At 39.6% G+C, this 27744-nt stretch overlaps 2 protein-coding genes across 3 annotated transcripts in view; both read right to left on the minus strand.

The window, feature by feature from the left end:
- Positions 1-393: 393 nt before the first annotated feature.
- On the minus strand, positions 394-4942 carry LOC131352552 (rhodopsin-like). The gene is made up of 5 exons (XM_058388738.1): positions 4182-4942; positions 3853-4021; positions 3481-3646; positions 2651-2890; positions 394-1112 (listed from the first exon to the last, which is right to left on the minus strand). The coding sequence occupies exons 1-5, from the start codon at positions 4540-4542 to the stop codon at positions 984-986; spliced, it is 1065 nt and encodes a 354-aa protein (XP_058244721.1). The 5' UTR covers positions 4543-4942; the 3' UTR covers positions 394-983.
- A 180-nt stretch (positions 4943-5122) lies between these two features.
- ift122 (intraflagellar transport 122 homolog (Chlamydomonas)) overlaps positions 5123-27744 on the minus strand; it is a 43215-nt gene continuing 20593 nt past the window's right edge. The window contains exons 14-29 of one of the 2 annotated variants that reach the window (XM_058388722.1): positions 26817-27014; positions 26106-26246; positions 25810-25863; positions 23290-23451; positions 22511-22677; positions 20677-20848; positions 18474-18576; positions 15392-15532; positions 15152-15249; positions 13533-13633; positions 10418-10583; positions 8153-8264; positions 7866-7994; positions 7208-7284; positions 5847-6008; positions 5123-5614 (exon numbers count right to left, since the gene is read on the minus strand). In XM_058388722.1, coding sequence (XP_058244705.1) covers positions 5528-5614; positions 5847-6008; positions 7208-7284; positions 7866-7994; positions 8153-8264; positions 10418-10583; positions 13533-13633; positions 15152-15249; positions 15392-15532; positions 18474-18576; positions 20677-20848; positions 22511-22677; positions 23290-23451; positions 25810-25863; positions 26106-26246; positions 26817-27014 — 2070 coding nt within the window. In that variant the 3' untranslated portion in view covers positions 5123-5527. Of the gene's footprint in view, positions 5615-5846; positions 6012-7207; positions 7285-7865; positions 7995-8152; positions 8265-10417; positions 10584-13532; positions 13634-15151; positions 15250-15391; positions 15533-18473; positions 18577-20676; positions 20849-22510; positions 22678-23289; positions 23452-25809; positions 25864-26105; positions 26247-26816; positions 27015-27744 lie in introns of both variants that reach the window. The other variant, XM_058388721.1, reaches the window with a different exon arrangement.

Raw genomic sequence — 27744 nt, forward strand, 5'->3', positions numbered from 1 at the left:
GGCAAAAGTTTTGAACAAATCAATCCGTGTCCATGTGATTTACAGTTCCTGGGCATGGGGATGAAGCTGCAGACTGTTTTAAAGGATTTCGAAAGTTATTGAATGCGAGGTTTAGATTGACTCTGAACCATTAAAGAACTATTATGATTAATTGTATTGGATAGTCTGCCTGATCTTAAATGTGTTGCTTTCCATGGAAAAAAAGAGGGAAATTTTATCAAATAAACCTATGACCTTGAGTGCGTATTCTGTCGTCATATTGAAAGCACACATTGTATATTTATTTGATTTATTTCCCTATTCAAACCATCAGATTAGACTTCATGTGGAAGAAGTATTAAAGCAAGGAGCACAAAAGTAAGCTGTATGAGGACAAAACAGCGCTTTCTCCTCCTTAATTTTATTACTTCACATTGCACGACAATTCACAGGATAACGCCCACATCCTAACACTTCCTGGAACAATGAACCGAATGCAGCAAGCACAAATAGGATCTCGAAGGTTGAACGTGACATCCTTGATTCTGTGACTCCAGATGTTTTTCATGACTCACATGTGTCTGGTGTTCTTCCCATTCATCACCTCATTCACTCGTCATACACCACAACACACATTGAGTAATGGATAAGGAGCAGAGCCTCGCTATAAAAGTTCACAAGAAAAGCATAAACTACAGACTTATTTAATAACTTTTTAATAAGCGTAATGAAGGACGACGTTAGGGGGGCTAATAAGAAGAAGAATCAAAGCTCTGCTGAACATGTTCCCATTAAAAGCTACATTGGACGACATGTCACGCTCCAGTGTGCATATTACAATGACACAACAGGATTCCAGAAACAAACTGTAATAGAAGTAACTGCTTAACGGGAGACTAACCATAAACGTAAAGTCGAGAACTGACAATCGGCCGTTTAAAGGTCGGACAGCAGGAGGCTACTTCACTGATGGTGTTCGGACGAGAGGGTCAGAGGTCGTGGGTTCAGGCAGGGGCTACCTGGCTTGAGGTGACCACAGAGGACTGGGTCTTGGTAGAGGACGTGGTGCTGGTCTCATCCTCACCGAGCGGGTTCTTTCCACAGCACAGGGTGACCAGCATGTAGTTCCTGAACTATAACAAGGAATAATAACACTAGTATTATAAGAAAAGGTATCAGAACATGAACATGAACATGAGGAATTATTATTCCTCTTTGGGGTGTCAGAAGCATTATGAAGCTTCCTGGCTGTCTTTCCTACACATGCACTAAGTCATTTTTCCCCCACACATGTTTGAAATTTACTTTAAAACTTGGAGGTTATGAATTATTAATATAGTCATGTGGATCTGATCATATGTACGCCACAAAATCTGATGGACAGCGTAAACAACTGAATGGCTCTGGTTTTCGCTTCTGTCATCTGACTCATTACAGTATTTTTTATTAATATCGTGCGATTTTTTTTTGCCTGTTAAAATCCTTTGCATGACCAAATTTTCTACTTTTTACACCTATGCTATGCTACTTATGATACAAAACCATTACTGGCTAATTTTAAACTTCTACCGTAAGTATGCAATACCTTATAAAGGTCACACATTACATTTACACATGAGCCTCGTCGTCGTTCTACTGACTCAACCCCATGTCTTTTAATTAGGTCATTTAAACATGTTAAAACTTTGTCCACTGTCTCCCGTACAGACTGTGTAAGAGCTCTTCTGTGTTTTGATGATGACGCGATGCCGCAGGAGCGTTGTGGACATTTCCACGGCCGCTATCTGATCACAAACTGATTTGATTGCTCTTATATCTGCTTGACTGTAACACGCCTAACACTGCTATCTGACAACTTGATCACAAGGTGATGTCCCTAGCGTGAGAAAATCACACCACTCAAAGTGAGCCGAGGTTCGAAAGTAGCCAAAATAAATAACATTTCTTCATTGTTTTGGTCAAAAAGCATTTATATCTTCTTAAAGTAGAGACTTCAAAGTATAAAACGTCTGTTTTCTAGAAATCAGACATAACATCTTTCGAAACCCACCCCCACATTTTATCCTCAAAGTTGATGTTTTAGAAGCAGGAAAAATGGGCAAGTGTAAGGATTTGAGAGAGTTTGACAAAGGGCCAAATTGTGATGGCTAGACGACTGGATCAGAGCATCTCCAAAACTGCAGCTATTGTGGGGTGTTCCCGGTCTGCAGTGGTCGGTATCTATTTTTTTTTAAGTATCCTTTTACGTATCCATGGAGGCCCCCACAGCACACCTTCAGGGATCTAGTGGAGTCCATGCCTCGATGGGTCAGGGCTGTTTTGGCAGCAAAAGGGGGATGAACTCAATATAACTTGGGTGGTCATAATGTTATGCCTGATCAGTGCATATACACAAATACCAAAACGAAGTAGTTCCACACTGAAATGTTGTGAACACTCAGAAATCAGGGTAGTAAATGGTACCATTTCTTAGTCACTGGGGAAAAGAAGCTTCCTTCTCAAAACTCTTTGTACCAATAGTATTTATCTCTGACCCAAAAATAGGTGTATAGTATATATCTTTAAAGCTCTAATCTGAACACTAATTCCAGTGCCTGTACAGATACACTATGAAAACATACCTATTGAAAAAGCAATCTCAGGGATATGGAAAAGTGAAAAGAATTTGTACCTGTCTGTTGAGGAAGATGTAGATGACGGGGTTGTAAAAAGCTGCGCTCTTGGCGAAGAAAGCCGGCACGGTCATAAAAACAGGTCCGAACTCAGAGCCCTGGTTGGCAAATATGTACCATGCAACGCTGGCATATGGCAACCAGCACACCAGGAAAGCGATCACCATAACGACCACAATCCGAGTGACCTCTTTCTCTGCCCTCTGAGTGCTCTCCGACTCCTGCTGCTGAGCTGCGGCCTGGCACGACAACACACAGAGGGAACTGAGCAACGGCAAGTATGGATTGATTGCTGTGGTTTTAATTTGTGGTTTCTGGTGATAGCTTGGACGAGATAGATATATTGATAGACAGACCAATGATTTATTCATGGCATAACCAAAAGTGCCTTGTTATTTTAGCTTAAGTATGCACAGTGTACAAAAGGCAGAGACACATGTCTGAAAATGTAGATATCAATGAGCTTGAGATCAGACAGTAGAGTTTAATTTCATGAGTAGCATGTGAAAGTAAAAACCTAAATACAACAAACGGCATGTCATATACATAAATACAAACACCTTTACTATTTATTCTAAACCTTTTTAAGTTGTGTGTGTATAAATGAGTATGTGTGTGTGTATGTGTGTATACAAATACACGTGTATGTGTGTGTATACATGTGCATGTGTGTGTATGTAAAGATTCGTATGTGTGTGTGGTGAGGAGTGTGTTTGTGTGTGTGAGTATGTATACGCATGCGTGTGTGTGGTGTATGTCTGTATATGCATGCATCTGTATGTGTACAGATACGTGTGTGTGTGTGTGTGTGTGTGTGCTTGCTTCTCACCGCACGAACAGTGCAGAGAAGGCGACTGTAACAGAAGAAGATGATCAGGAGTGGAATACAGAAATGGAGGATGAACATGTAGATGACAAAGGATATGTTGTTGTATTCAGGCTTTGGGGTGTAGTAATCTATTCCACATGAACACTGCATCCCTTCTGGAATATACCTGCATGAGACACAAAGACAAACAAACACAGAAAGGTTTTTAAATGCAAAGCACAAAATACATAAATCTCAGAATGAATGTCTCTAGTTTCAGGGCCTCCAGCTAAATTCTTAACATAAATGTTCGTGAATGGATTGGATAAGTTGCAAGTTAGTTACTATTTAGACCTGTAGAGTTGCTGAACTATGATGAAATAACATTCGTACCTGGACCAGCCAAGCAGAGGTGGGCCAGCACAGGTGAGGGCCATGATCCAAGTAAAGCCGACTCCAACGATGGCATGCTTCTCTCCGAAACGAAATGTGGACACCGGCTTACACACCACAATGTAGCGCTCGATAGCCAAAACTACCAGGGACCACAGGCCAATCTCACCTATTAAAAAAGGAAAAAAATAAAATCTTAAATATGTAAAAGCTTGCAGCATTGAATTTTACTCCACAGATTATCCATATACTTTTAATTAACCTTCAAAGCATAATATTTTACACCATATACCTGACTCAAACCCAACTAATGTATACAATTTACTCACCTCCCATGGTGGCGAAAAAGCCCTCAATATTGCACCCAGTTACACCCAGGACAAAATAGCCATGCAGGGCAGTGTAGAAAGTGACCGTGAAGCCTCCGAAGACCATGAACAAGCCGGCAACGGCCAGGTTCAGAAGAATGTAGTTGAGCGGTGTGCGGAGTTTCTTGTGTTTCACTGTGATGAAGAGCGTGAGGAAGTTGATCGGGAAGGCGGTGATCATGAGGAAAAGCATGTAGGCAGCGAGCAGCGAATACTTCCACGGCTCGGCGAGGTAGTACTGGGGCTCTTCAAAAGGGCTCCGCACCAAGCCTGTCTTGTTAGACATCGGCACGTAGAAGTTCGGACCCTCTGTCCCGTTCATGATGACTGCAGCAACTCAGGAACACAAGCACAGAGAAAAATAGCAAACAAGCAAAAAAAAAAAAAAAATCCTTGAATTGTAGATAATGTGGAGAAAGGGTCAGTCCCTGAGAACAAGTAATCAACTCCACAGGACACTGAGCAGCTCTCTTATATGCCACCCTCCTGAGGGATTAACCTCACTGAAAGTGGGAGATTAGTGTAATTTGGTAAAATAGGCCGCAAGGTCAGAAAGAAAGTAACTAATCCTTAAGATACACTCAAGGACAAAAGACCGCGTTTGCTTATACACTCTTTATATTTTTTTTATTTTTGTTATGATGATTATTATTATTATTATTATTGTTGTTTTTCTTCTTCTTCTTCTTCTTCTTCTTCTTCTTATTATTATTATTATTATTATTATTTTCTCTTTCAAATATGCAAAGCAATATTTTCCATTCTAGGCCCACAAAAACGATAAAATTAAAAAAATTCTGAATTTCTAAAATAAATAACAGTACTCATATGTATATCTTAAAAAAACATTTATTGAAAATTAATAAATTATGAAAATATTACAATGGCTATATAAAAACAATTAATTCCATATGACAATAAAATATATGGAATATTGTAGGTTTTTTTTATATATATAATTCAAAAGCAAGCCCACAACTAATGAAAAAAATTTGGTATCAAGTTTTAGAGATGCATCTCTTTTTTTTTGGAATAAAAATAAAATCCCTGTTTGTTAGCATCATCTTGCACACTCCAGCCATTTCCAAATGCTGTAATCGCCTTTCACTGGCTGAGTATCCTGATCTCTTTAATCCTATCAGAGCTATCGGCTGAGGTGGCGCTTTTCTTGAGGCTTGAGGATCATCGTCGCGTTAATGCTGCTATGATACAAATCTCTAGTGAAGGCTCATAGTCATTCAGCTCAGGCTAATCCATAGACCCTATAAATGCACACTCAAATAATGCTCTAAGTCTGTTCGGGTGAGCTAGTTGGGCTCATCGATGGGTCTGCGACAGTAAGGACAACAGTTATGCTGGAGAACCAATAGTTCATAGTCCTCACTGTGGAACATCTGTGGGAGAACCAGGGGAAGGGTGGAATCAGGGTGAAGCACGAAAGAGAAAAATGAAAAACATAAGAAACAGGATGTGAATTAATGATCATGTGGTGAACAAAGAAAGAACGCAATTGAGGTTGATCAGATAGCATGATCAAATTTGCTTATTTGCTGACCGGCCCCTGTAGTATAAATAAAAGAAACATGCAAACACAGTGTGTGTGTGTGTGTGTGTGTGTGTGTGTACCTGAAAGCAAGAGGGACACATGGTAATGCTGACATCAGGCAGTAGAGAGCGGTAGTACTGCCACCGCAGAGGCTTGGGCCAGCGCTTTATCAAAACATCTCTTCTTGACATGGAGCTCAACACTGCACGACTGACCACAACTGGAACAAACTCACTGCCCCCCTGCTGTAAGATACACAATGTGCAGACACACCAGTGACCACAGTAGGGATGTAACAGAACGTGAACACTTCATTCGGAATGAGATATTTTCCAACTAGATACAAAGACAGGAAACGAATAGTAGGCTCACTATTCTATTTTTTATTTATTTATTTATTTTTGGAAACGCCTGCCAGAATTGTCACAGGACATCTGGATGAATCGTGAGGTGTGTACTGGCAATGGTAAGTTGCACGTGCAAGAGGTTTATTGCTTTCATGTGGATGTGAGTGGGCAGTCAGATATAAAGCTTGCAGGACAAGGGAATTGCTGTGCAATGCATTCTTACAGTCTTTATTCATTCATCCTTAGTAACTGCCTGCTCAGGGTCATGGCGCTTTAAATTAGGCAAGTAGCTTGTTAATATTTTAGGATTAAGAACCGACAAAACTCACATTAATAACTGTGTGAATGGAATTAAAAACCCAACACAACCCAAAAAATGTTTTTAGTTTTATGAACCAAATATAAACTTGAGTGATGGAGCTGAGGCTGAGGAACTGTCAGAGCCAGAATTCACACTCCAGGCTGAAAATGCTGACATTTCTACTACTTCTTCTACAGGATTTTATTCACTGTGTTTTTCAGGGATCCAGTCACAGGACAGGACAGGACAGGACAGGACAGGAAAGGAAAGGAAAGGAAAGGAAAAATTAAAGTCAAAAGAGGGGTGAAAAGAAAATAATAGGAAAAGAAAATTAAAAAGTGGAAAAGAAAAAAGAAAAGGACAGGGCAGGACAGGACAGAACAGGACATGATAGGAATGGACAGGATGTGACAGGAAAGGAAAGGACATGACAGGAAAGGACAGGATATGACAGGACAGGACATGTCAGGAAAAGATAGAACATGACATGACATGACATGACATGAAAGGAAAGGAAAGGAAAGGAAAGGAAAGGAAAGGAAAGGAAAAGGAAAGGAAAGGAGGGAGGAACCCTTTCCAGTTTAGGCCACACCCACATTGAATTTAACTCTGAATACAGACAGAGGTATGAATATTTGGAGCACTATACTGATAGAGATACTGGCATTGCATTATACCCCTATATTAAAGAAAGATTGTTCATAAACTTTATTGAGAATACATGCTATGTATGAATTGCAGGTTTTAAACATGTTCATCTCTCTCTCAGTGAATGTATACATCCTTCTCTCACCTCAAAACTTAGTTTGGCCATAAAGGGATCTTCTTCAGGATGTTCCACATCATCATCCAGCCTTAGCAACTGACTATCTGCAACAAACACAGTTAAGGTGAGCTGCAAGAGTAAACACGCGTCTTTTGGCTGCCATCTGTTTCATACTTTCAAATGCTTTGACACATTGTCCTAAAACTGCTCGTTTTCACACTCTGCTATATTCTCCCTTGCTTTCTTTCATACGTGTTCTCAACAAACTGTACCTTAATTCTAAAGATTGTACAGTACATTCTCTGGTCATCTTTGTATAACGGAAGGCAAAAAAAATTGTAAATAGCAGGAAGTAATAAGGCACTGCAAAATATGATGTACCTTTAAGCCCTATAGAAATTGTGAGTTATTTAAAAGCTAAAACTGTGTCATTGTGTCCCTTAACACATTTCAATAACCACATCACGTTATTGCAATGCAGCTGAATTTAAGTGTCACATTTGATGTCCTTCATTCTACTTAGGTAAGAGTGCGTAAGCAGAGCTAATCCAGCGCCAGGGATCCTAATTCACTTAGCTATAACCGTGTGTACGCCCTTCTGCATACTACTTATTTAAATGCCCACTATACGTGTGTGTGTGTGTGTGTGTGTGTGTGTGTGTGTGTGTGTGCGGTAAAAGGATACCTCCTCTGTTCATCTCCTGCCAGCGGGTTGTCTTCTTTTCCGCTCGAGGAACTTCCAGGTCAATCAGAGACACTGCTTCCTCATCTGTGATCCCCTCCTCTAGATAGAACTCCACCAGAGGGAGGACTTCTAAACACACACACACAAACACAATTATATCTAGTGTCTATACAAAGACTCAAATCCTATTTTATAAGGATTCAAATGGATTAAGTGATCCATTTAAATATTAAACACTTTGGGGACGGCCCTTTGCTGTGATTGACAGGCATATGCTGGCCACTCACCGTAAGAAGAGGCAGAGTAAATAAACGGCTGCCTGCAGTTGATGCAGACATTGCCCTGGTTGTTCAGCAGTGGGTTGTGGGTGGAACAGCGGTAACACATTGGAATTAAATCCTGAAAAATAAACACACAGACACACACACAAGCAAGTTAACACAAGCAAGGTAAAATTATTATATATTACTGCAGTAAATACACTGATGAGCCATAACATTATAACCACTGACAAGTAAGGCGAATTAAAGTGGCACCTAACAAGAAGGGCAGATCCATTGATCATGACCACCTGCCTAATATTGTGTTGGTCCCCTTTTGCTGCCAAAACAGTCATGCACTGTGTATTCTGACACCTTTCTATCAGAACCAGCATTAACTTCTTCAGCAATTTGAGCAACAGTAGCTCGTCTGTTGGATCGGATCACACGGGCCAGCCTTCGCTCCCCACGTGCATCAATGAGCCTTGGCCACCCATGACCCTGTCGCCGGGTGACCACTGTTCCTTCCTTGGACCACTTTTGATAGATACTGACCACTGCAGACCGGGAACACCCCACAAGAGCTGCAGTTTTGGAGATGCTCTGATCCAGTGGTCTAGCCATCACAATTTGTCCCTTGTCAAACTCGCTCAAATCCTTACACTTGTCCATTTTTCCTGCTTCTAACACATCAACTTTGAGGATAAAATATTTACTTGCTGCCTAATATATCCCACCCACTAACAGGTGCCATGATGAGGAGATCATCAGTGCTATTCACTTCGCCGGTCACTGCTCATAATGTTATGCCTGATCAGTGTATATTAGGCAGCATTAGAACAGTCAGTTCTTGAAGTTGATGTGTTGGAAAAATGGATCTGAGCAATTTGACAAGGGACAAATTGTAATGGCTAGAAGTCAGATCATCTTGTGCTGTGTTCCCAATTTGCAGTGGTTAGTAACTACCAAATTGGTCCAAGGCAGGGACGATTCTAGGATTTTCATTTAAGGGGGGCTCAGCCCCCAATGAGGGTATAATAGTAAATAAATAAAATAAAATAAAATAAAATAAAATAAAATAAAATAAAATAAAATAAAATAAAATAAAATAAAATAAAATAAAATAAAATAAAATAAAATAAAATAAAATAAAATAAAGGTTTGACTAACAGGGTAGGATGGTAAACTTATTGCAGCATTCCACTGTATTGCAGAGATGTGTATAAAATTTGAGTACTGAACAAGCCAAATACGAGTCTTCCTGATCTCTCTCTCTCTCTCACACACACATTTGTCCTCTGATACTCGCTCTGCGACGCCGCAGTCGGCGGATTGAAGAACACGCTGAAAGACAGGGAGGAGCCGAAATCTGCCGCCGTTTTCATATGAAATTTAAAGGGGACTGAGGTGATCACAAATTTGTGTACAGTTTATGGAGAATCTCAGAATTTTTAGGGGGGCTGAGTAGAAATGTTAGGGGGGCTAAAGCCCCCCTAAAAATGGCCTAGCAATGCCCATGGTCCAAGGAATGACAACTGGTGGATCGTCGATAGTTTCAAAGGCACCTAGCTGATGTGCAGGGCAAGCTGGTAGAGTTCTTGGCAAAGTTCTGTTGAAAACAATGAGTCCTGTGGACGTTACTTTAACATGTAGCACCTACCTAAACCCCTTCATGGCAAACATTTTCCCTAGTGGCCTCTTTTAGAAGAATAATGCTCCCTGCTGTTGTTGAGGAATGGTTTGAGGAACATGACAAAGTGTGGAAGGTGTTGCCTTCAAATTACCCAGATCTCAGTCGGATCAAGAATCTGTGGGATGTGGCAGAAAAACAACTCTGATCCATGGAGGCCCCATCTCACAACTTACAGGACTTAAAGGATCTTCCTCAAACATCTTGGTACCAGATACCACAGCACACCTTCAGAGGTCTTGTGGATTTCATGCCTTGATGTGTCAGAGCTTTTTGGGAGGCACAAGGGGGCATACACTTATTAGGCAGGTGGTTTTAATGTTATGGCTGATCAGTGTATTAGTTGAGATTAAGCCACAGAAAATGTGTGTCTAATAAGAGCTACTTGTATGTAATGTCACGTTTACGGACACACGCTAGGTCACATTTCATTTATCTGTTTTTAATTGCAAAAAATATCTAAAATATAATTTTCAAATGTTGTAAAGATCAGACCTGCTTTGACACAATAACAATTCAAGGAATATGACATATTGTGGTAGACATGGGATCCTAAATAATGTGAAATATATAGACACAAAGAACATCATACTCATACACACCTCGCTGTCACGGTAAGGTTTGGAGCGGACAGTGAGTGAGCTGAGCTCCATGCTCTCTTGGAATTGAGCTGGGATCTTCAGACCCTGGAGCTTCTCAAAGGCATGCCGTGCCACCTTATAGGCCCCCAGTGCCTTACTCTGCTTAGCCAGTGCATACAGAGTATAGCTGTTCTGTCTGTTAAGGATCAAGGCACCATTCACAGAGTTTCACACCCAAACAACACATCATGCTAATGTCCAATTTCTGCCATAAAGATCAGTTTAATATTCATATCAGTCATAAGGTCAACCAATATAAAAGTGGATAAAAGCAGAAATGTAAAAATGTAAATTGGATCAGTGAGATTTATGTAAATGATCAAACTCTCACTATTCTTCATTCATAGCTGGCTACACAGGATTTTCCTTACTGGTCTAACAAATACGCACATATGTCATATCCTGACTTCAATCATCTGCGAAGAAGGAGATGTTGAGTCTGTAAAACATTAAGAAAAACCTAACAGTGACTCAAAAGCATATCAATATAATGGAAAGGGTAGATCTTTATTGAATCATTGCACAATTGTTGTTGACTGGCATCAGCGTGCTTCAATCTGAGAAAGTGCAAAAAATGGAAAGCATGTTTCCAGTAATATGATTCTAAATGACATTTCACACATCGTTATTTTAGATTCGATGTTACACAGAATTAATATATGTAGGTAAACACTGAAAACCCATTAGCCAGGTTATTTGGAAGAAAGAGTTTTTTTGCTAGGTTACCTAGATCACAGTTTAATTCTTTTCCTAAGTGATAGTCAGCCACATAGAGGTCCAAGCAGAAACAAGCATGTGATGTTCACTCAGGACCTACTCTTTCTGTTTTGTGTTAATGTTGTAGTGTTTCCTGATTGGCTGTTGCACATACAAACCGCTGTACAACTCTCTATTGCTATTGTTTTGAGTGTATACGACAGACATATAATTTACAGCCTACTTCCCAAATACAGGTCTTCAGTTTGCAGAGATATACTGTTTAATTCTAGATGGTCAGGGGAAGAAGGATCTTTAAAATATAACAATTTGTTATAGATTGTGTATTTTTCAGCACCGTAATCTTCTCAATTATTACATAAGACACAATGCAAAGTTTACTTTAAAAAACTGTAATATACATTTTTCTACTTTTTGTTGTTTACTGGTTTATTTTCCATTCTTTCTTAGTGTACGTTTGGTCGGGTTCATTCTCAAAGACTATTCTAGTGGCCCACCAACCATGACTGGGCTAAGCCACTGAACCTTTAGGGAGAGGGGTACCAACAGGAAAAATAACAAAGGCATAGGGTGCTGAAATGAGAAAAAAATAGTATATTAACCAAGTCTTAAATGAATTACCAAATTAAAAAAACATTTTAGTAAGCCATGAAATCATGGACCAAAAATAAAATCTCTGAAGACCCCTGTCTGTTAACAGGCCTGTGGTATCATCCTATCCTATTCTGTTGCTACTGTCACATATTCTCTTTTACTTACATTTCAATTTGTTCCTAATTCCTGTCACATTTACGGATGCAAACAGATGGTTGGAGTTCCTTTTTTTTAAGTAACAGCCCACCATGTTTTCTAAATTTTCTAAACTCGCTGGCCACTTTATTAGAAACACCTGTACATCTGTTCTATATGCTTATGCAATCAGCCAATTATGTGGCAGCAGAGCTATGCATATTTGGCAATGCATATACAAGAAGAAAGCTGTAGTTAATATTCACAGCAAACATCAGAAGGGAGGGAAGTGATCTCAGTGATTTTGACCATGGCATTGTAGTTGGTGCCAGATGAGCTGGACTGAGTATTTCAAAAACTTCTGGGATTTTCACACGCTACATGTCACTGGAGTATACACCAAATGTTACGAAAAACAAAACCCATCCAGTGAGTGTCAGTCTTGCAGAAACTTTGTTAATGTGAGAGAATGGAGGAAAATGGCTAGGATTGTTAATGGTAACACAAAAACTACTATTAACAAGAATCTTAGAGTGCACCTTTTCGAACCTTGAGGTAGAACAGCAGGAGACCATTTCAGGTTCCGCTCCCATCAGCCAAGAACAGGAATCTGATGCTACAGTGGGTACAAACTTAATGGCTGAAGATTGGAAAACTTCAGTTGGATAATTGCATGAATAAACAAGTGTACAGATGTTCCTATTAAAGTACCTAGAGAGTGTATCTTCTTGTTCTAAGACTACTTGATAGGCAATGTGACAATATTCCTGGTAGAGGTGTATTAGGCCAAAATCCTGCCACCTAAATGAAAGGTCATAAAAGAGAAAACATTGACATTTCTAAAATCTCTTTCGGTAATTAATTTGCTTCACGCCTATCACATACTCGGGGTAGGACCGTGAAGGGAGTACAAGCTTTTTTCTTTCATACCTCTTCTCCTTCTGTAGCACTTTCTCTCAAATCGTCTCTCTCATTCTCTACATTGTCAAATAGGTAGCAGCTGCCATATGTTCATTCTCTCGCCGTCATGAACATCTGGTAAGTCAGGAGAAAAGAACTGGAAGACATCAATAAATGAGAGTGAGAGAGAGAGAGAGAGAGAGGCACATACAGTAGAGGGTGTGCATCAGAGATAATGACAGAAAGAGGAGGGAGGATGTGTGAATGAGACAGAGAAAAGTGAGATATTGAAGACAAGTCCAAATGCCAATTAAATTAAAGTGGCAAAAAATTGAAGATCTAAATTCATCTTTTGCCTTCACACCGTCACGCTTGCTTGCTTGCATGCACTCTTCCTCTGTCACTTTGATTCAAACAGGGTAAAAGAGACGCACTTTCCTGAAGTGTTTCATCACTTACACAGGATCACTTCATCAGAATTCTTAAATCTAAAGGTGATGTGAGAAGAGTTAATATGCATTCAGTTCATGACTCAATCAAGTATCTTTCTTTCTCTCTCTCTCTCTCCTCTCTCACACACAGACACACGTACAGAAACAAGTAGAGTGTATACTAAATACTTGAATATCCTTGATTCAAGTGAGCACTTATTAAAAGGTCGGTACATGATCAAGCACCATGCAGATGCTCAGGGCTGCTCGATCTGTACGTGTGTTTTGATAAAGGATACACTTTGGAGATTCCCAGAGGAATATCTTTGGTCAAGTTGTGGAAAAGGAATCTCGAGAGGTTGAAAAGAGTCTCAGGCATGTTTGAACTGAAGGGCTCGACCTGAAACAAAAACACACAAAGTTTTAAGCAAGATGAGTCATTTAGTGCAGATAAAACAACTGATCTTACCAAATATCAAACACACAATTGCTCCACATCTCTGTTAAACTTTCACCTAGCTTCACGATCATTAGTCACTTGGTTTAACTAGTTTAGAACTAGTTTAAGTTCACTTTTCCATAATAATTGAAAGCCTAAATGACATGCATATTAATATTTATTTAGCATGTGACCTTGAGTGAGGTCTGGGTTAATAAACACCATCAAATCTAGCTCAAACTACGAGCTGTATACAATTTTCTCCACGAAGACATCATTATAACTGCGCTAACCATGTCTACGCCGTCCCTGTATGATGTCCCACAGTGTTAACTTCTCACAGGAATAATGAAAATACAACACCAACCAACAAATTAGCAGCAGCTCAATAACCGTATAAATGAGTTCATTCACTTGTGTAGTAAATTAGAGCTGCCAGAAATATCTAATTCTACGCTGGATTTTCTCATTAATACGAACGACACTGAGCATTTCTGAAAAATGGTGAGCAAGAGATCTCAATATAAAAATATATATATATTCAATATAGAATTTCTACCAGTTGCAATTTCCAAAAGACTACACCAGTGGAAAGGAGGCAATGCTGCAGTTGAATCTGGCAAAGGGAAACCCTTTCCAAAACAAGTTGAGTCATTCATTTAAAGAATTAAATCATTTTAGAGACATGATGCCGTGTGTGGTGTACTGACTCACTCTGTCTCTGCATGACAGTTAGGGTTTGCCAAGACTACAAAATAACATTAACATGCAGTGCCTGGTACTTTTACTAAATTATTTATAAAATAGAGAATAAATATTATGACCGCATAAGCATTTGAGAATGGAGTCCATTGGTTGCCTCTCTGACTAATACCCTCCTTAACCAAAAACTGACTTTTGGTTGATTTCATCTAGGCAGAACTACAGTTGTGCCATATTCTTTCCATTTTTAACAATGGTGCTCTGCAGAATGTTCAAAGCATGGACTAATGTTTTCCCCAATAACCAAACGAACCAATAGTTCTCCACTTTTTTCCTAGATTTAATTGATTTCCTATTCCTGTAGCGTCATGATATACAAGTCCATTTCAGTTCCAGGTTGTAGCACAACGAATAGGTCAAGGGGGTGAATACTTACAGTCTATAAAATATTTTAAAAGGTTTAAAAGTCCCTGGAGATGCATAGCATGGAACCACAACAACTAAAAGTAGATGTTTTATATAAGAGTAAAATAAAATAGCTAATTCAAATTAAACTGGTATTGAGATAATGGGATAAAGAAACAGAAACAAATGAGTCACGATGGTCTTGATGGAATAGTAACTTGCGCTAAAACTCAGGCTTCTTATGATCAAGCTGGAAAGCATTATCAACCCGTTCGTAGAAGAAATAAATAAATAAATCACGGAGGTGGTTTTCTCTGTTTTAGAACATTCATTTGCAACAGATGATGAAGTGTTTTGGAGAAGGAGACGCACCATGTAGCGATGAATGGAGTGATAGACATGGTACAGCTCAGCCAAATGCTGAAAACTGTGGAACTTCTTCAACATCTCCTCCCTCTTCTCCTCATTATCTGTGGAAAGAAATAACACAAACATGCACACAAGTCTTTTTCAGAGGAATGCAAACACTTAGAAAGAAAACAGGCATAAGTGGAAAAACCACTGGTGAATGATGTTTAGCTGAATTGAATTCACACTCTCACACACACCTACCCCTTGCTATATCCAGACACTGCATGGAGAGCATCCAGTAGTAGTATGATGCATCGTTGAATCTGCTCTCCACAACAGCATTGTGGGTAAGCTGCTCCAAAACCTTGACAGCCTCTGCTTGCCGGCCAGCCTTGTGGAAAGCTAATAAACAAAGAGAGGAAAATACAAGCAGTGAAATCACAAGACATTAACGAGCAGTGTTAATGAGTAAAGAGTGTTAAAGAGTAGGGTAATGAAAAAAAATTGAAAATATATATATATATATATATATATATATATATATATATTTTTTTTTTTTTTATTCTTGTGAAAGTTCATGAAGTGTCATGATGTCCTCGCAGATCATCCCCTGTATGCAATCACCCTTTGCTCCAGTCCCTCAACTAGCTTCCTGTAGCTTTCCACAGCAGATGTGAAACACACGCTTGCCAAAAACAGAGCGCTACCTAGCTGAACACATGATTCACACCTCACATTCTATTTGAGCCAGAAGAAGAGCTCAACATGCCACACCATCCCTCAAGACATAAAGAAGACATGCATCAAAATTCTTCTCTATAGGCACCCAGGTGGCAAAATAAACTTCTCCTAAAAATCTGCCTCTTCAATAAACAACACAAAATGATCATCTAGGCAATCATTTTCCCATTCATTTGTTTATTTTCTTGTACAATCATGTAATCTGTACTGAGTACTCAAAATCTTTGGATAGGGGGTTGTGAACTTTATATAAATAAAAATAAACAGATTTTCTATTTTTCTTAACATCTTATGATAAACGGGATTTTCATAGGTATTTTAGACGCAGTCAGATCCAAAGTCCAAAGAAATAGTGGAAATGTTTTTCTAATTAAGTCCGACTTCTTTCTTTCATCGGAAAAGTTTATTATCAGCGATCCCTGAAGTGAAAAATTAAAGGTTAGAAATAAATTTTTAGTATTTGGTATGTCCCCATGTCAGATCCAATGTTCCATGATCATCTGATCACATGGTTTTTGAAGGGAAATTTTGTAAATAAAATGACAAACTTATTCTTGAATAAGGTTCCAGACTTTTCTTTTTATAAAAATGGAAATAATTGGGGCAAAATGGATTTCTCAGACTTTTGGACCTCAGTGTATTTGTACAAAACATAATATGATCAATTTTTTATACTCTTGGGCTCCCAGGATTCGTATTTGTGATCTCAGGGTTGCTGGGCAAACACTGTTCTGTTGTGCTTCTCAGAAACCACAATTTGGATATTTGTCGATTTCACAGAATCTGCTATGATACAATACAATACAATATTTGACCATATTTCAATCAATATTTATACAGTTTTGCAACGATGTACAAGATTCAAGAGGTTCATCAAGTCATTTATATTCATTATATCCAATGACATCAGAAGCCATTCAATACAAATAAGATTCGAGCAAAGCCTGGCAAATGTCCTTAAGGAAGATTGTGAAAACATGGTCATCCATGTGGTTTATGTTAACTCCGAATCTACTTCAGTTTATTCGGAGTACTTGTGTCTCTTCGTCTTTAATCAAAACCGCTGGAGAAGCAGACAAAACAAATTCAAAGCTCATTATATTAGCTGGAGGGGGTGGGTGGGGGGGTCAATACAAAACAACCAGAAAGAGCAGCTCAAAGGACGAGACAAAATAAGTGTCAGTTATGTATGAATGTGCTAGGCAAAAACTTTCACTCTTTATCCGCCAATTAGTGACAAAAAGCCAAGCTGACATTAAATGAAATGAAATGAAAATGTGAATTCCTCAAAAAGAAGCACTGGTGCTAGTTCAGTGGTACTTTATAATAAAGCTGTATTAAAATAAAAAATTACGACAAGCAGCGTTAAAAAAACCAAGCTAATCCACCAGATTCAGGATTTTTTTTTAAATATACATCATATCTCATGTCATTTTTCATACTAGCATGTGGCTACTTACCTAAATCCCGCCTGAGCTTGCGATTCAAGCTGTTTAGCATCAGACGTCAGCTTTCATTCGACAAACTGTCCGTAAAAGACTTAGAAGCCACTTAAAAACTCAAATCACATGATCATTAATTTCACAACCTCAAGCCGAGAAGCTGTGCTGGTTGGTCCTGTCATCAATCTTTGGACATAATACCCTTCATTAATCAGTCTAAACAGGGATTTAGTCATTTGCACTGCTAAATTATCTGGCATCTCATTCAAATTTGACCAAAATCTTTCCTTGAGTTTGGATATGGAAGTAATAAATTCCTCCTTACTGCTCTTCTTTTCCCAGCTGCCAGGCGAATACACATGCAGGGAAGCGGGCCAGACCCCTCTACCTCACCCACACGCCAAAAGCAATTTGTACTTAATGCACACAAGTTGTACGAACCTCCACTCTTAAAGCCTAATCTCTGCTGCAACTCAGTTCACAGAGAAAATGAGAGGCTATTAGCGGATGTCAAACAGAGTCGCACTTAGAAACACGAGCAGGATTGAGCACCGGGTTCCCTCTTTGCTATCTCAAGCCTTAATGAAACCCAGCTTTACAGCAATGCGACCCCTGCCACGGCCTCATGTAGGAAGCCTTTTTTAAGGGTCAGGATCCATTAGCTGCATTTTGGGTCGAGGTGCTTTAGTCGGTCATTTATCTCGAGAGATTTGACGTGGCTGGAGTGCGGCTCAGCTCCAGTGGTTTAGAGGAGAGTCTGTGATAAACACAGGCGGTGGTCCTGAGTAGCTGAGGAGTGAGGAGAAGAATTCCTGGGTTAATGAAATGGAGTGTGTATGTGTGTGTGTGTGGTGTTAAGTCTGAAGACATCTCTGCTACGTCGGGGCTTGTACAGCATCTCCCGCTGCCAATTATAATCAGCCGAAGCACAATGGTGGATTATGACCAGAAAGATAATCAGTGCAGCATAGAACAATCCACATTTCTGTCTCCAACAATATATGGAAGAGGACTTCCAAAGCTCCCACACGCTGTATCTTTTTTTTTCCCCTGAATGTAATGTGGACATGTAATTATAATCCATAGCACTTGCTGAATAGGCTGCGAAATATGTGAAAAATCCACTGTCTGCAAGAAACAAGTGGAAGCAGTTGACTCACCTTTCTGGGCCTCCTCGAAACGGTCGTTCTCAGCAAGCCACTGTGCGTACGGAACATACACATCGTCTTTGTACTGAGGATGCTTCTCGACAAGAGAGAAAGCCTGTGGTGCAATGGTAAAAACACGAGTTAATCACTTGTAATTGCCAGTCCTGGTGACACAAAATAGATTCTTGGCAAATTATTTCAGAAGGTAGTATTGTGATGCCCTTAAACTTTAGCCACAGAAACGATGCACTAAGCTTGCTAATTGATTAAATAAATAACTTAAATAAATAATAACTTAAATAAAGAACACGGACCATTTTTTTTTAAGATACTGAAATTACACGTGAAAACACATGCTGGTGTACAAGCAGTTAAACTAAATGGAGATAGCAAGAGAACATAGGGAGCTTTTTCCAATTTGCATATTCACAGATTCTGGCATTTTAATGAGGATAATGGTGTAATGATGCTCCTAGGCCATTAAGGTGTCCTGAAGTGTGCTTTATTTCTAATTCACCACAGCAAACTGCCAACAATTACATTCTTTATATTAGGGGCACGTTGCATTTTTTTGTTCATTTATTGTTATACTTTACATTTATTTCACAAAACAAGTCCGTGTTATCACTTTCTGCAGCATTTCCTTCACCTGGCACTCTTTTACTTTCTCTTCAAGTTACTACAAAAACAAAAAAAAGCAGCTTGTCAAGTTCAGTGTCATTACACTGCTCACAGACCCACAAACGACAAAGTCCTTCATGCGGAGGACTTTCCAGATTCCATGTCACGAAACTTACAGCTTTATCTCTTCAGCTACGCTCACACAGAAAGTTAACTATTAAGCCGGCAGTAAGTGTTCCTACTACTGGTTGCCATAGCATTAATGTTTATCAGTGGGTGGCACAACAAGCGACAACAAATCTGTTTTCTTGCTGTCCAAATGACACATTCTGGAGTGAATTCACCAGTGTATATATAAACAGATCAGGTATAACATTATGACCACTGGCAGGTGCCGTGAATAACACTGATTATCTCCTCATCATGGCACCTGTTAGTGGGTGGGATATATTAAGCAGCAAATTAATACTTTGTCCTCAAAGTTGATGTGTTAGAAGCAGGAAAAATGGGCAAGCGTAAGGATTTGAGCAAGTTTGACCAGGGCCAAATCTTGATTGGTAGACGACTGGATCAGAGCATCTCCAAAACTGCAGCTCTTGTGGGGTGTTACCCAGTCTGCAGTGGTCAGTATCTGTCAAAAAATATCCTTCAAGTCCTGTACGTATCCTTTAAGACTTGCGAGGTGGGGCAGCTTACAGGACTTGCTAAGGATCTGCTGCTAACATCTTGGTGCCAGACACCACAGCACACCTTTAGGGATCTAGTGGAGACCATGGCCTTAATGGGTCAGGGGACCAACACAATATAACGCAGGCGGTCATGATGTTATGTCTGATCGGTATATGTGTATATATGCATTATATTATACGAGATGAAGGAAAAGCAGTGTGTGCTCTTTGCCACAGATCACATTCAACATTTTTAAAACAACTGTTTTAACTCTTTTTGGTAGTCGCTGACGCAAGTAACTCTACTGTACATTCGTATAAAAATTCTGTCGCGTCACTTGACTCACCCACATCTAATCACCAAAGGTTGCTGTTGCACATGAAGCCAAAAGTGGGCAGAAAACGAATGATTCCTGGTCGCTTTGTCATAGCAAGTCACTGTATGTGTGAATGTAGCACTACTCTTACTGCACTGTACATGTTGACACATATTGAAGATCTGTTTATGTGAAAATTCAGCAAAGTCCATGTATAGGTTGTTACCTTAGAAACGCTAACTTTTAAGAAAACTTTTCAACCAATCAGATTGAAGAGTAGAATAAGGTAATTTATTATTCTATATAGATCCGTTTAAAAAGTTTATAATGATATGTTGTGGTACAGCAGTACAACACTGATCTGGTCTGAATCATCAGAGCACGATATATTCGAGAACGTTCTATTTTGGACACCTTTGGACGTGTGTGTAAAAGCAGTGGTTAATTAGCAGGTAAGTCGGTTAATTACCGGTTAAGTTGTTTGTAATTAGCCGCACATAATTGTACCACAGCAAGACTGGAAATTCAAACTACATGTTATGAAACACATTTGGCGACTGACAAAGAGAAATTTATTGGACCAGCTGTCACCCGTCCGCCCACACACACCTCATCCCAGTGCCTGGCCTCTACATGTAGCTGCACCAAGGCTTTCAGGTCGCCCATTTTGGAGTAGGTCTCAGCCGCGTAACCATGGTGATTCAACTTCTGGAAGAATTCAGCGCACCTGGCCAATGGCTCGCGCTCCGCTTTATCGAGCTTCCTTGCCAAATCTATCAACCTGCAGAAAGAGAGGAAGAGGTAAAGAAAAAAGGAGCGAGAGAGAGAGAGAGAGCCAGGGAAAGAGAGGGAGTTGTTTGATTCAAGATGAACTTTGCTTATCTGATATAAAGATAGCAATAATATAATAGGAGAGTTGCTCAAACAATGGAGGTTCATTTTCCACATTATGTGCGGGCAACGATCCATGAAATTAGTTCCATTTTTATTGTTTTCCTCTTTTCTTGCCAGTGGTTTAATTATATGTTGTCCTCCACATTGTTATTATCTGTTTGATGTGAGGCTATAGTCTTTAATATTCCACACTGCTTTCAAACGCAGAGCGAGTGAAAACGGGACAAAAGAAAACTCAAAGGAAGAACGAGAATGCGAAAGACAAGAGCAAACATGCAGTAGAAGGCAAGATCTGCTTTTAGGATGGCTGAGTTGGAGTGGTTATTTGGCGATATTAAGCTAGTGCTTGGGAAAATGTGATGTATGTTCAAGAGGCAGTGCCAGGAGAGAGTTCCAATTTCAGATACACGTACAGGAAGCAGGGAAGTCTGCGATCTCTCTCTCTTTATACTGAAATTCAAAGCAGGTTTTTCAAAGAGTTTTCTTATAGTGGGGTCAGTATGGTTTAAGTCAGAACACTTTTTTTGGAAGATTTGAAGAAATGCTTCTCAGATCGCGGACGCTTTGAAAGAAGTTATCTTTGGGAGATCGTGAGTTTAAATCCTGACAATGCCACAGAGATCAGAGAGCAGAAGAAAAGATTTGCCCATGTTCACTGGGTGGAAGGAAAGGCACCGCTCTCTGTTTTGGTATCCGTCAACCACACTGACAACAGCCAATCATAGGTGACCGTCAGCTCAGTGTATGTGGAAGAAGGCAGATTGCACTTGGGTTTGAATGTGTTATGCTGCCAATCAAATCAATTTTAGTATTTAATGCTTTAAACTATAAACAATGTCACAAAGAAGCTTTACCAAAATATAGAAAATTCAGGAAATAAATGCTAAATCTAGGTGATGTCGGCAAAGGAAAAACTCCCTGAGACTCAAAAGGAAACCCATCTTCTTCCGGCGTGATTATTTAAATAATTTTTCCTTCAATAACTGTGTCAATATGGTCAGAAAATTAAACTATTTAACCAGGAAACTCATTCCAGTCATAACTTGTTCAAATGATTAACTATTCATTGATAGAGACTTGAGTGCAATGAGTGTTTATGGCAATGAGTGTTTACGGCAAATGCAGCTCAAAGGCATCTTCATGGTTTCTAAGTGGTACTATCCAAAGTAATCTCATGTATCTCTCAGCTATTCATGTGGGTTCATCCTCAGTAGCAGTGAGCAGCCTCCCAGTGATGAGAAAGAAACAGAAGAGATCAGATCACTGGTATCATGCGGCATGTGATGAAGCATGAGCAGCAGTTTGGGGGGGGGGGGCATCACATCTTTTACAGAAAGCATGTGCTAACCCTCACCATCCCTGATTGGTAGCTGATGTATGACTGAGGAGAGCTGGCTGGTGGGTGGGAATTGGCAGGTGACCAAATTAGGGAGAAAAATAAGGAAGGAAAAAGCACTGAATCGGTATTTCTTTTCATTTCAGGCTCCAGGTAACCTGTGTGTGTGTGTGTGTGTGTGTCTAATCTGGGAATTCAATGCTGGAGTCTTACATATCCACCCAGCCATGCTCTCCGATGATCTCAATGGCCTTCATGTTCTCTCCTGCACTTAGGTACATGTCGGCAGCGGCGCGCGGCTCTTTACTGTTCTTAGCCCAGTCCGCCTGCTTCTTCATCAGGAGCTTTGTGTCTTTAGGGTCTGCAGAAGCCAGGAAGTCCTGCAACACACACACACAAAACCAGAAAGAGAGAAATTATTTACCTTTCACTACGCAAAAACAAACTGAATGAACATTTCCGAGTTCAACAGATCAAGTAAAGAGGAACTAAAAAAATCCTCTTCTCTCGCTCTCTCTCACATAAACACGCACATACATTTACACATAAATGCACATTAAAGTCGGGGCACGCAGCATGTTCGCAAAAAAAAAAACAAAAAAAAAAACAAAAACGTGTGAAAGGAACCTAAAGTACTCGGAGTAGTCTTAATTATTCGTTGTATTCATCTAGAGCTCGAGGGTCTACTGAAGTGGGGGAGCTTAGAAAAGCGAGCAGCACTACAATTAGGACAGGTCTGTCTTCCTTCACAGAAAATGTGCCCCCCCCAGCACACACACAAATACACAGATGTCAGAATGTGAAAAGGTACACACAGATATACTGCTAGAAAAGAAAACAAATATATACAGCAGCAATGTACACATGGGTTTCAGCATACACACACACACTCAGAGAAAAATGGACACGCACACCAAAAAAGACAAGGACAAACACACTGCAGCTAATGACTGAACACATGGTTAAATATGAATACACACACACACACACACCTTGGCGTACTCAAACATGCGCAGGTCTGTATACATGGTGAGAGCTCTGTTGTCGTGGCCACTTTTCTTATACAGTTTGGCGGCCTCGAGGAATTTGCCCTGGTAAGCGTAGACGTCGGCTTGAAAGAGATCGCTGTTGCTCTCACCTCTCTTCTTCCTCTCCTGTGCAAAATATTCAGAGACACAGCTCCATTAGCTCATGCACGGAAAAGTAGCACAGTGAAATGTAAATCGAGTATGTGTTTGTGCAAATGATGAATCACACGCGCGCAAATAGAAAGCACACATTTTTCGCTCTCTCATGGGTCGATGATAAACAGAACAAAAATAGAACAAGAGCAAGCGGCTCACGAAACAAAAGTTTGTCTTCACCCTTGACGTTTGGAAAGAGTCCGATTTCTATTCTTATTCGCTGGTGTAATCTAAAATTATGACTGAAAGAGCAGATAACAAAAATGTTATCAATTTTTTAAAACCTACTTGTGAATTGAGTGAATTGAGAATAAAAAAAAAATCCAAATAAACTGTGTATCTCCTTGTTGTACATACATTTTAATAAAGGAAGCAAGTTGTAGATGTATATATTTAATATTTTTACGTCTAACATGATATCATCAGGTTGTAGCATCAAAGTTTTCGAGAGGCCGTTGTCTGAACACATCATTTATTGGCACATAAATGTACCCCCCCACACACACACACGTTCTAATCTACTGCTATAAAAAAAGGAGTAGGTTATACAAATCTTTGAAGACAACATTCTACTGTATGATCCATTAAAAGTCAATGATCCATTCTGTCTACACAACATTCCTGGCCTCAAAAGCATTTCTAGTAGACAAAGGCTAGCCGTTTTTCCAAACCGTTACCTGGAGGCTAGAAAGGTCTCATCACGTACACAAAAAAACCACACAGATACATTCAGATGTGAAAGGCTGACTCCTTGTTCACACAGAGCTGAATCTGATTCTTTTAAAGCTCTAAAGCTCTTTGGGAAATCCAAACAAAGTTGTAAAGTATAAGAAGAAAGCATGTCCTGATGTGAGTTACTGTTACCACCCTGTAGTTGTCCTATCTCTACATGCCCTGAAGTCTCTATTATTTCCTAATGAATGACAAACTCTATATAGCGAACACTCTAAAGTGAACAGATATAATAAATGTTGTATATTGTATAACAAAGTTAGTTCCTGTTATCACTCTATCAATTGCGCAGCTAAAAGAAAACCTCACAAAACTCCATTCTTCCTAGCATCCCATGTCAAAAAACTACAGCTCTGATGAAAATTTATACTTTTCTACATAATTATGAGTTTATTGGGAATGTACCCATGACTGTAAAAGGACCTTCTTTAAGAGTCAATGCCTTTTTGCCCCTAAAGCAGCTCAGCCAAGGAAACCTCAAGGAAAATATTGTGGACCTCCTCAAATCCAGTTCCTCTCTACAAGCAATTTCCAAACAGTACCACAAGCATCTTTATGTAAACCTATTTAAAAAAAATCTTGGGACCAAACAGACACTGCATCGTTCAGGAAGATGGTACAAATAAGTAACTCCCTCAGATGAACAAACTTCATCCGAAATGTTCAACACATGGTCACAAGCTTTTTGGAGTGTTCTCTTGTCAGATGATGTAAAACAAAAAAATGGAGCTCTTTGTTTCATAGTCATTGTTATGCACTGAGAAAAAAAACAAAAAACGTGAGGTTTCTCAAGAACACCATCAAACCTGTGAAGCATGGGGGTGGGAGCATCATGCTGTAGGAGGGTTTCGCTGGAGAAGGGACTGGTTTCACTTCAGAAAATAGATAGGAGGATTATCTATAAATACTAAAGCATCATTTCAAGACATCAGGCAGAATGTTAAAATCTGAGTGCCACTATGGCTTCCAACAGGACAGTGATTCTAAGCATGTCTCTAAAGTTGCAACAAAATGGCTTAAAGTCAAGAAAATAAAAAAGTATTGCAAAGGCACTCACAAAAGCCCTGATCTGAATCCCAGAGGAAATGTGTGGACCAAACTGAAAAAGCATGTCTGAGCAAGGAGGCGACAAACCTGCCCCGAGTTACACCAGTTCTGTCAGGAGGAATGAACACAAAGTATTCGGAGAAAGCTACCCTCAGTGTTCCGTAATTAAAAGGCAATGCCACTAAAAGCTAACAAAATCGGAACATCTAATATAACACAGCTCTATTTTTTTTTTGGAAATGATGTCTTATGGAAATAAAGTAGTATACTGAAATTGACTAATCACAGGAAACGTCTAGTAACAATGTGGGGATGTGTGTGAATGTGAAGCTCTTTCACCTAGGTGTATAAAAGCACTTCTTAAGGTCTCAAGTGCAGACCTTACAACTGGAAGTACTGTAAGAGCTGCAGTTATAGAAAATGAATCAAAATTTAACAGCGCTGCAGTGCAATACTCAGAACAAAATCATACAGTAGGCGATTTGCTGGTAAAGACTTAAAATAGTAAACTGAAGAAGGTGAGGGGAATAATTGTAGAACAGAACTTACCTCAATGCTGTTGATGAGCTCAAGGTAGCGCAGGTCTCGGACCCTGATAAACGCCTAGAGAAAGGCAGAGAGCGGCAAGATAGATTTGGACATTCATAAATTTGGAAACAGTTGAATAGCATTTCTGTGAATAGTGATTAATTTCTCTTTGGGGATTATATGAGGTGCCTGAATTCTAGCATCAGGAAGCACCATCTGCTGCTTTCAGGAGTTTTGTGATGCAATATTCTTGTAAGAACCTAAAATTGAATGGTGTGTCTATGTGTGTTTCCGTGTGCATGTGTTTATTGAAAAACCTTTTTGGCTGTGTCAAAGTCTAGTCCTTCCAGTGCTTCTGTAGCCAGGTCCCTCCAGTCACTGTCTGTCACACCCAGGCAAGCGATCTGATAAGCTTCCTTAAACATCCGTCTCTCGAGATACTGATACATAGGAGCTGACTGCAAAGAAGAGGATGGCACTTTTAGCAAACTGACATTTAAAATATAACACATTAATTGCTGGCATATTCCACCATCACTGTTGTACATGATATACACCGATCAGACATAAGATTATGAGCACTGAGAGGTGAAGTGAATAAGACTGGTTATCTCCTCATCATGGCACCTGTTAGTGGGTGGGATATATTAGGCAGCAAGTGAACATTTTGTCCTCAAAGTTTATGTGTTAGAAACAGGAAAAATGGACAAGCGTAAGGATTTGAGTGAGTCTGACAAGGGCCAAATTGTGATGGCTAGACCACTGGATCAGAGCATCTCCAAAACTGTAGCTCTTGTGGGGTGTTCCCGGTCTGCAGTGGTCAGTATCTATCAAAAGTATCCTTTAAGTTGAGAGGTGGGGCCCATCTGCTGCCAACATCTTGGTGCCAGATACCACAGCACACCTTAAGGGATCCATGCAGAGAGTCCATGCATTGATGGGTCAGGGCTGTTTTGGGAGCAAAAGGGGGACCAACACAATATTAGTGTACATGTTCCACTATGACACACATTAATACTCTCACACACCTGAGGCACTTCCACTGCAGCCATAGAGTAGACGTGCAGGCAGAAGATCTTTGAGCCGTTGTAGCCCACGACGAAGCCCTGAAGTTTCTGCTGGTGCACTGGGAAATTGCTCGCCTTGATGTTTAGATAGCCGCTGCCTGAGAAACACAGCATGTCTTCACACTGTGTGTTCCAGGCTACGCTGTTTGCATTGGGCTCCTGAATACACACATGCACAAAATTCAGAATGTTACCAAAAATATGAACTAAGAACTAGATAATGGGAATATAGCCTTATTCAGAGGAGATTCAGATAGGCGCTGATGTAATTCAATCTAAGGTAAATAACGGTGTCTTTTCACTACTCCGTGATTTTATTTCCATCGGGAATGGCAATGCCATTGCACTATTTTCATCTTTCTATCTGGAAGCCCAAAATACCTGCTGTTTTTCACCAAATCTAAAGGTGGACAGATAAGACCTGTCAAGACAGACATCTCTGTGATTTTATAGAAAAAGTGTTTCGAGTGAAGAGATTTGTGATGCTCATCTGGCACAAAATGATGGTTGCTTTGGATCCATGTCTCAAAAAAAACCCCACTTTATTATTACATAACAATTTGAGTCATATATCACCTTAAATACTGAATGGAAAAAATGACTATAAATAGAAAATAGATAACTGGATCAAAAGAAAGAGGTTGGAGCTTATAACCTGATGAGAGCAACATGTAACCTATAATATAATAATGTTTCCTAAATAAATAAATATAAACGATTTAAAATGTTTTCCGGTTCATTCCCTGTACCAGTGGTGTGAATAGAGCTTTAGAAATATCACATACCCAAGCTATTCTTTATAAATTCCTTCTTAGGTGTCAAGAATAAATTCTTCTTTGTGGGAGGAGGAGAAAATTTGTGTACAGTAAAGTAAATGCAGAGGATAAGA

Source organism: Hemibagrus wyckioides, linkage group LG05 (assembly GCF_019097595.1).
Source record: "Hemibagrus wyckioides isolate EC202008001 linkage group LG05, SWU_Hwy_1.0, whole genome shotgun sequence".
NCBI classification, from domain to species: domain Eukaryota; kingdom Metazoa; phylum Chordata; class Actinopteri; order Siluriformes; family Bagridae; genus Hemibagrus; species Hemibagrus wyckioides.

What these genes read in the sequence shown, in the direction of transcription:
- LOC131352552 (XM_058388738.1), bottom strand. Translation starts at nt 4,542, where the DNA reads ATGAACGGGACAGAGGGTCCGAACTTCTACGTGCCGATGTCTAACAAG. An exon ending in CCTCTGCTTGGCTGGTCCAG is followed by an intron (nt 3,647 to 3,852) that starts GTACGAATGTTA and finishes TGTCTCATGCAG; the next exon opens with GTATATTCCAGAAGGGATGC. An exon ending in ACATCTTCCTCAACAGACAG is followed by an intron (nt 1,113 to 2,650) that starts GTACAAATTCTT and finishes TCCTTGTTATAG; the next exon opens with TTCAGGAACTACATGCTGGT.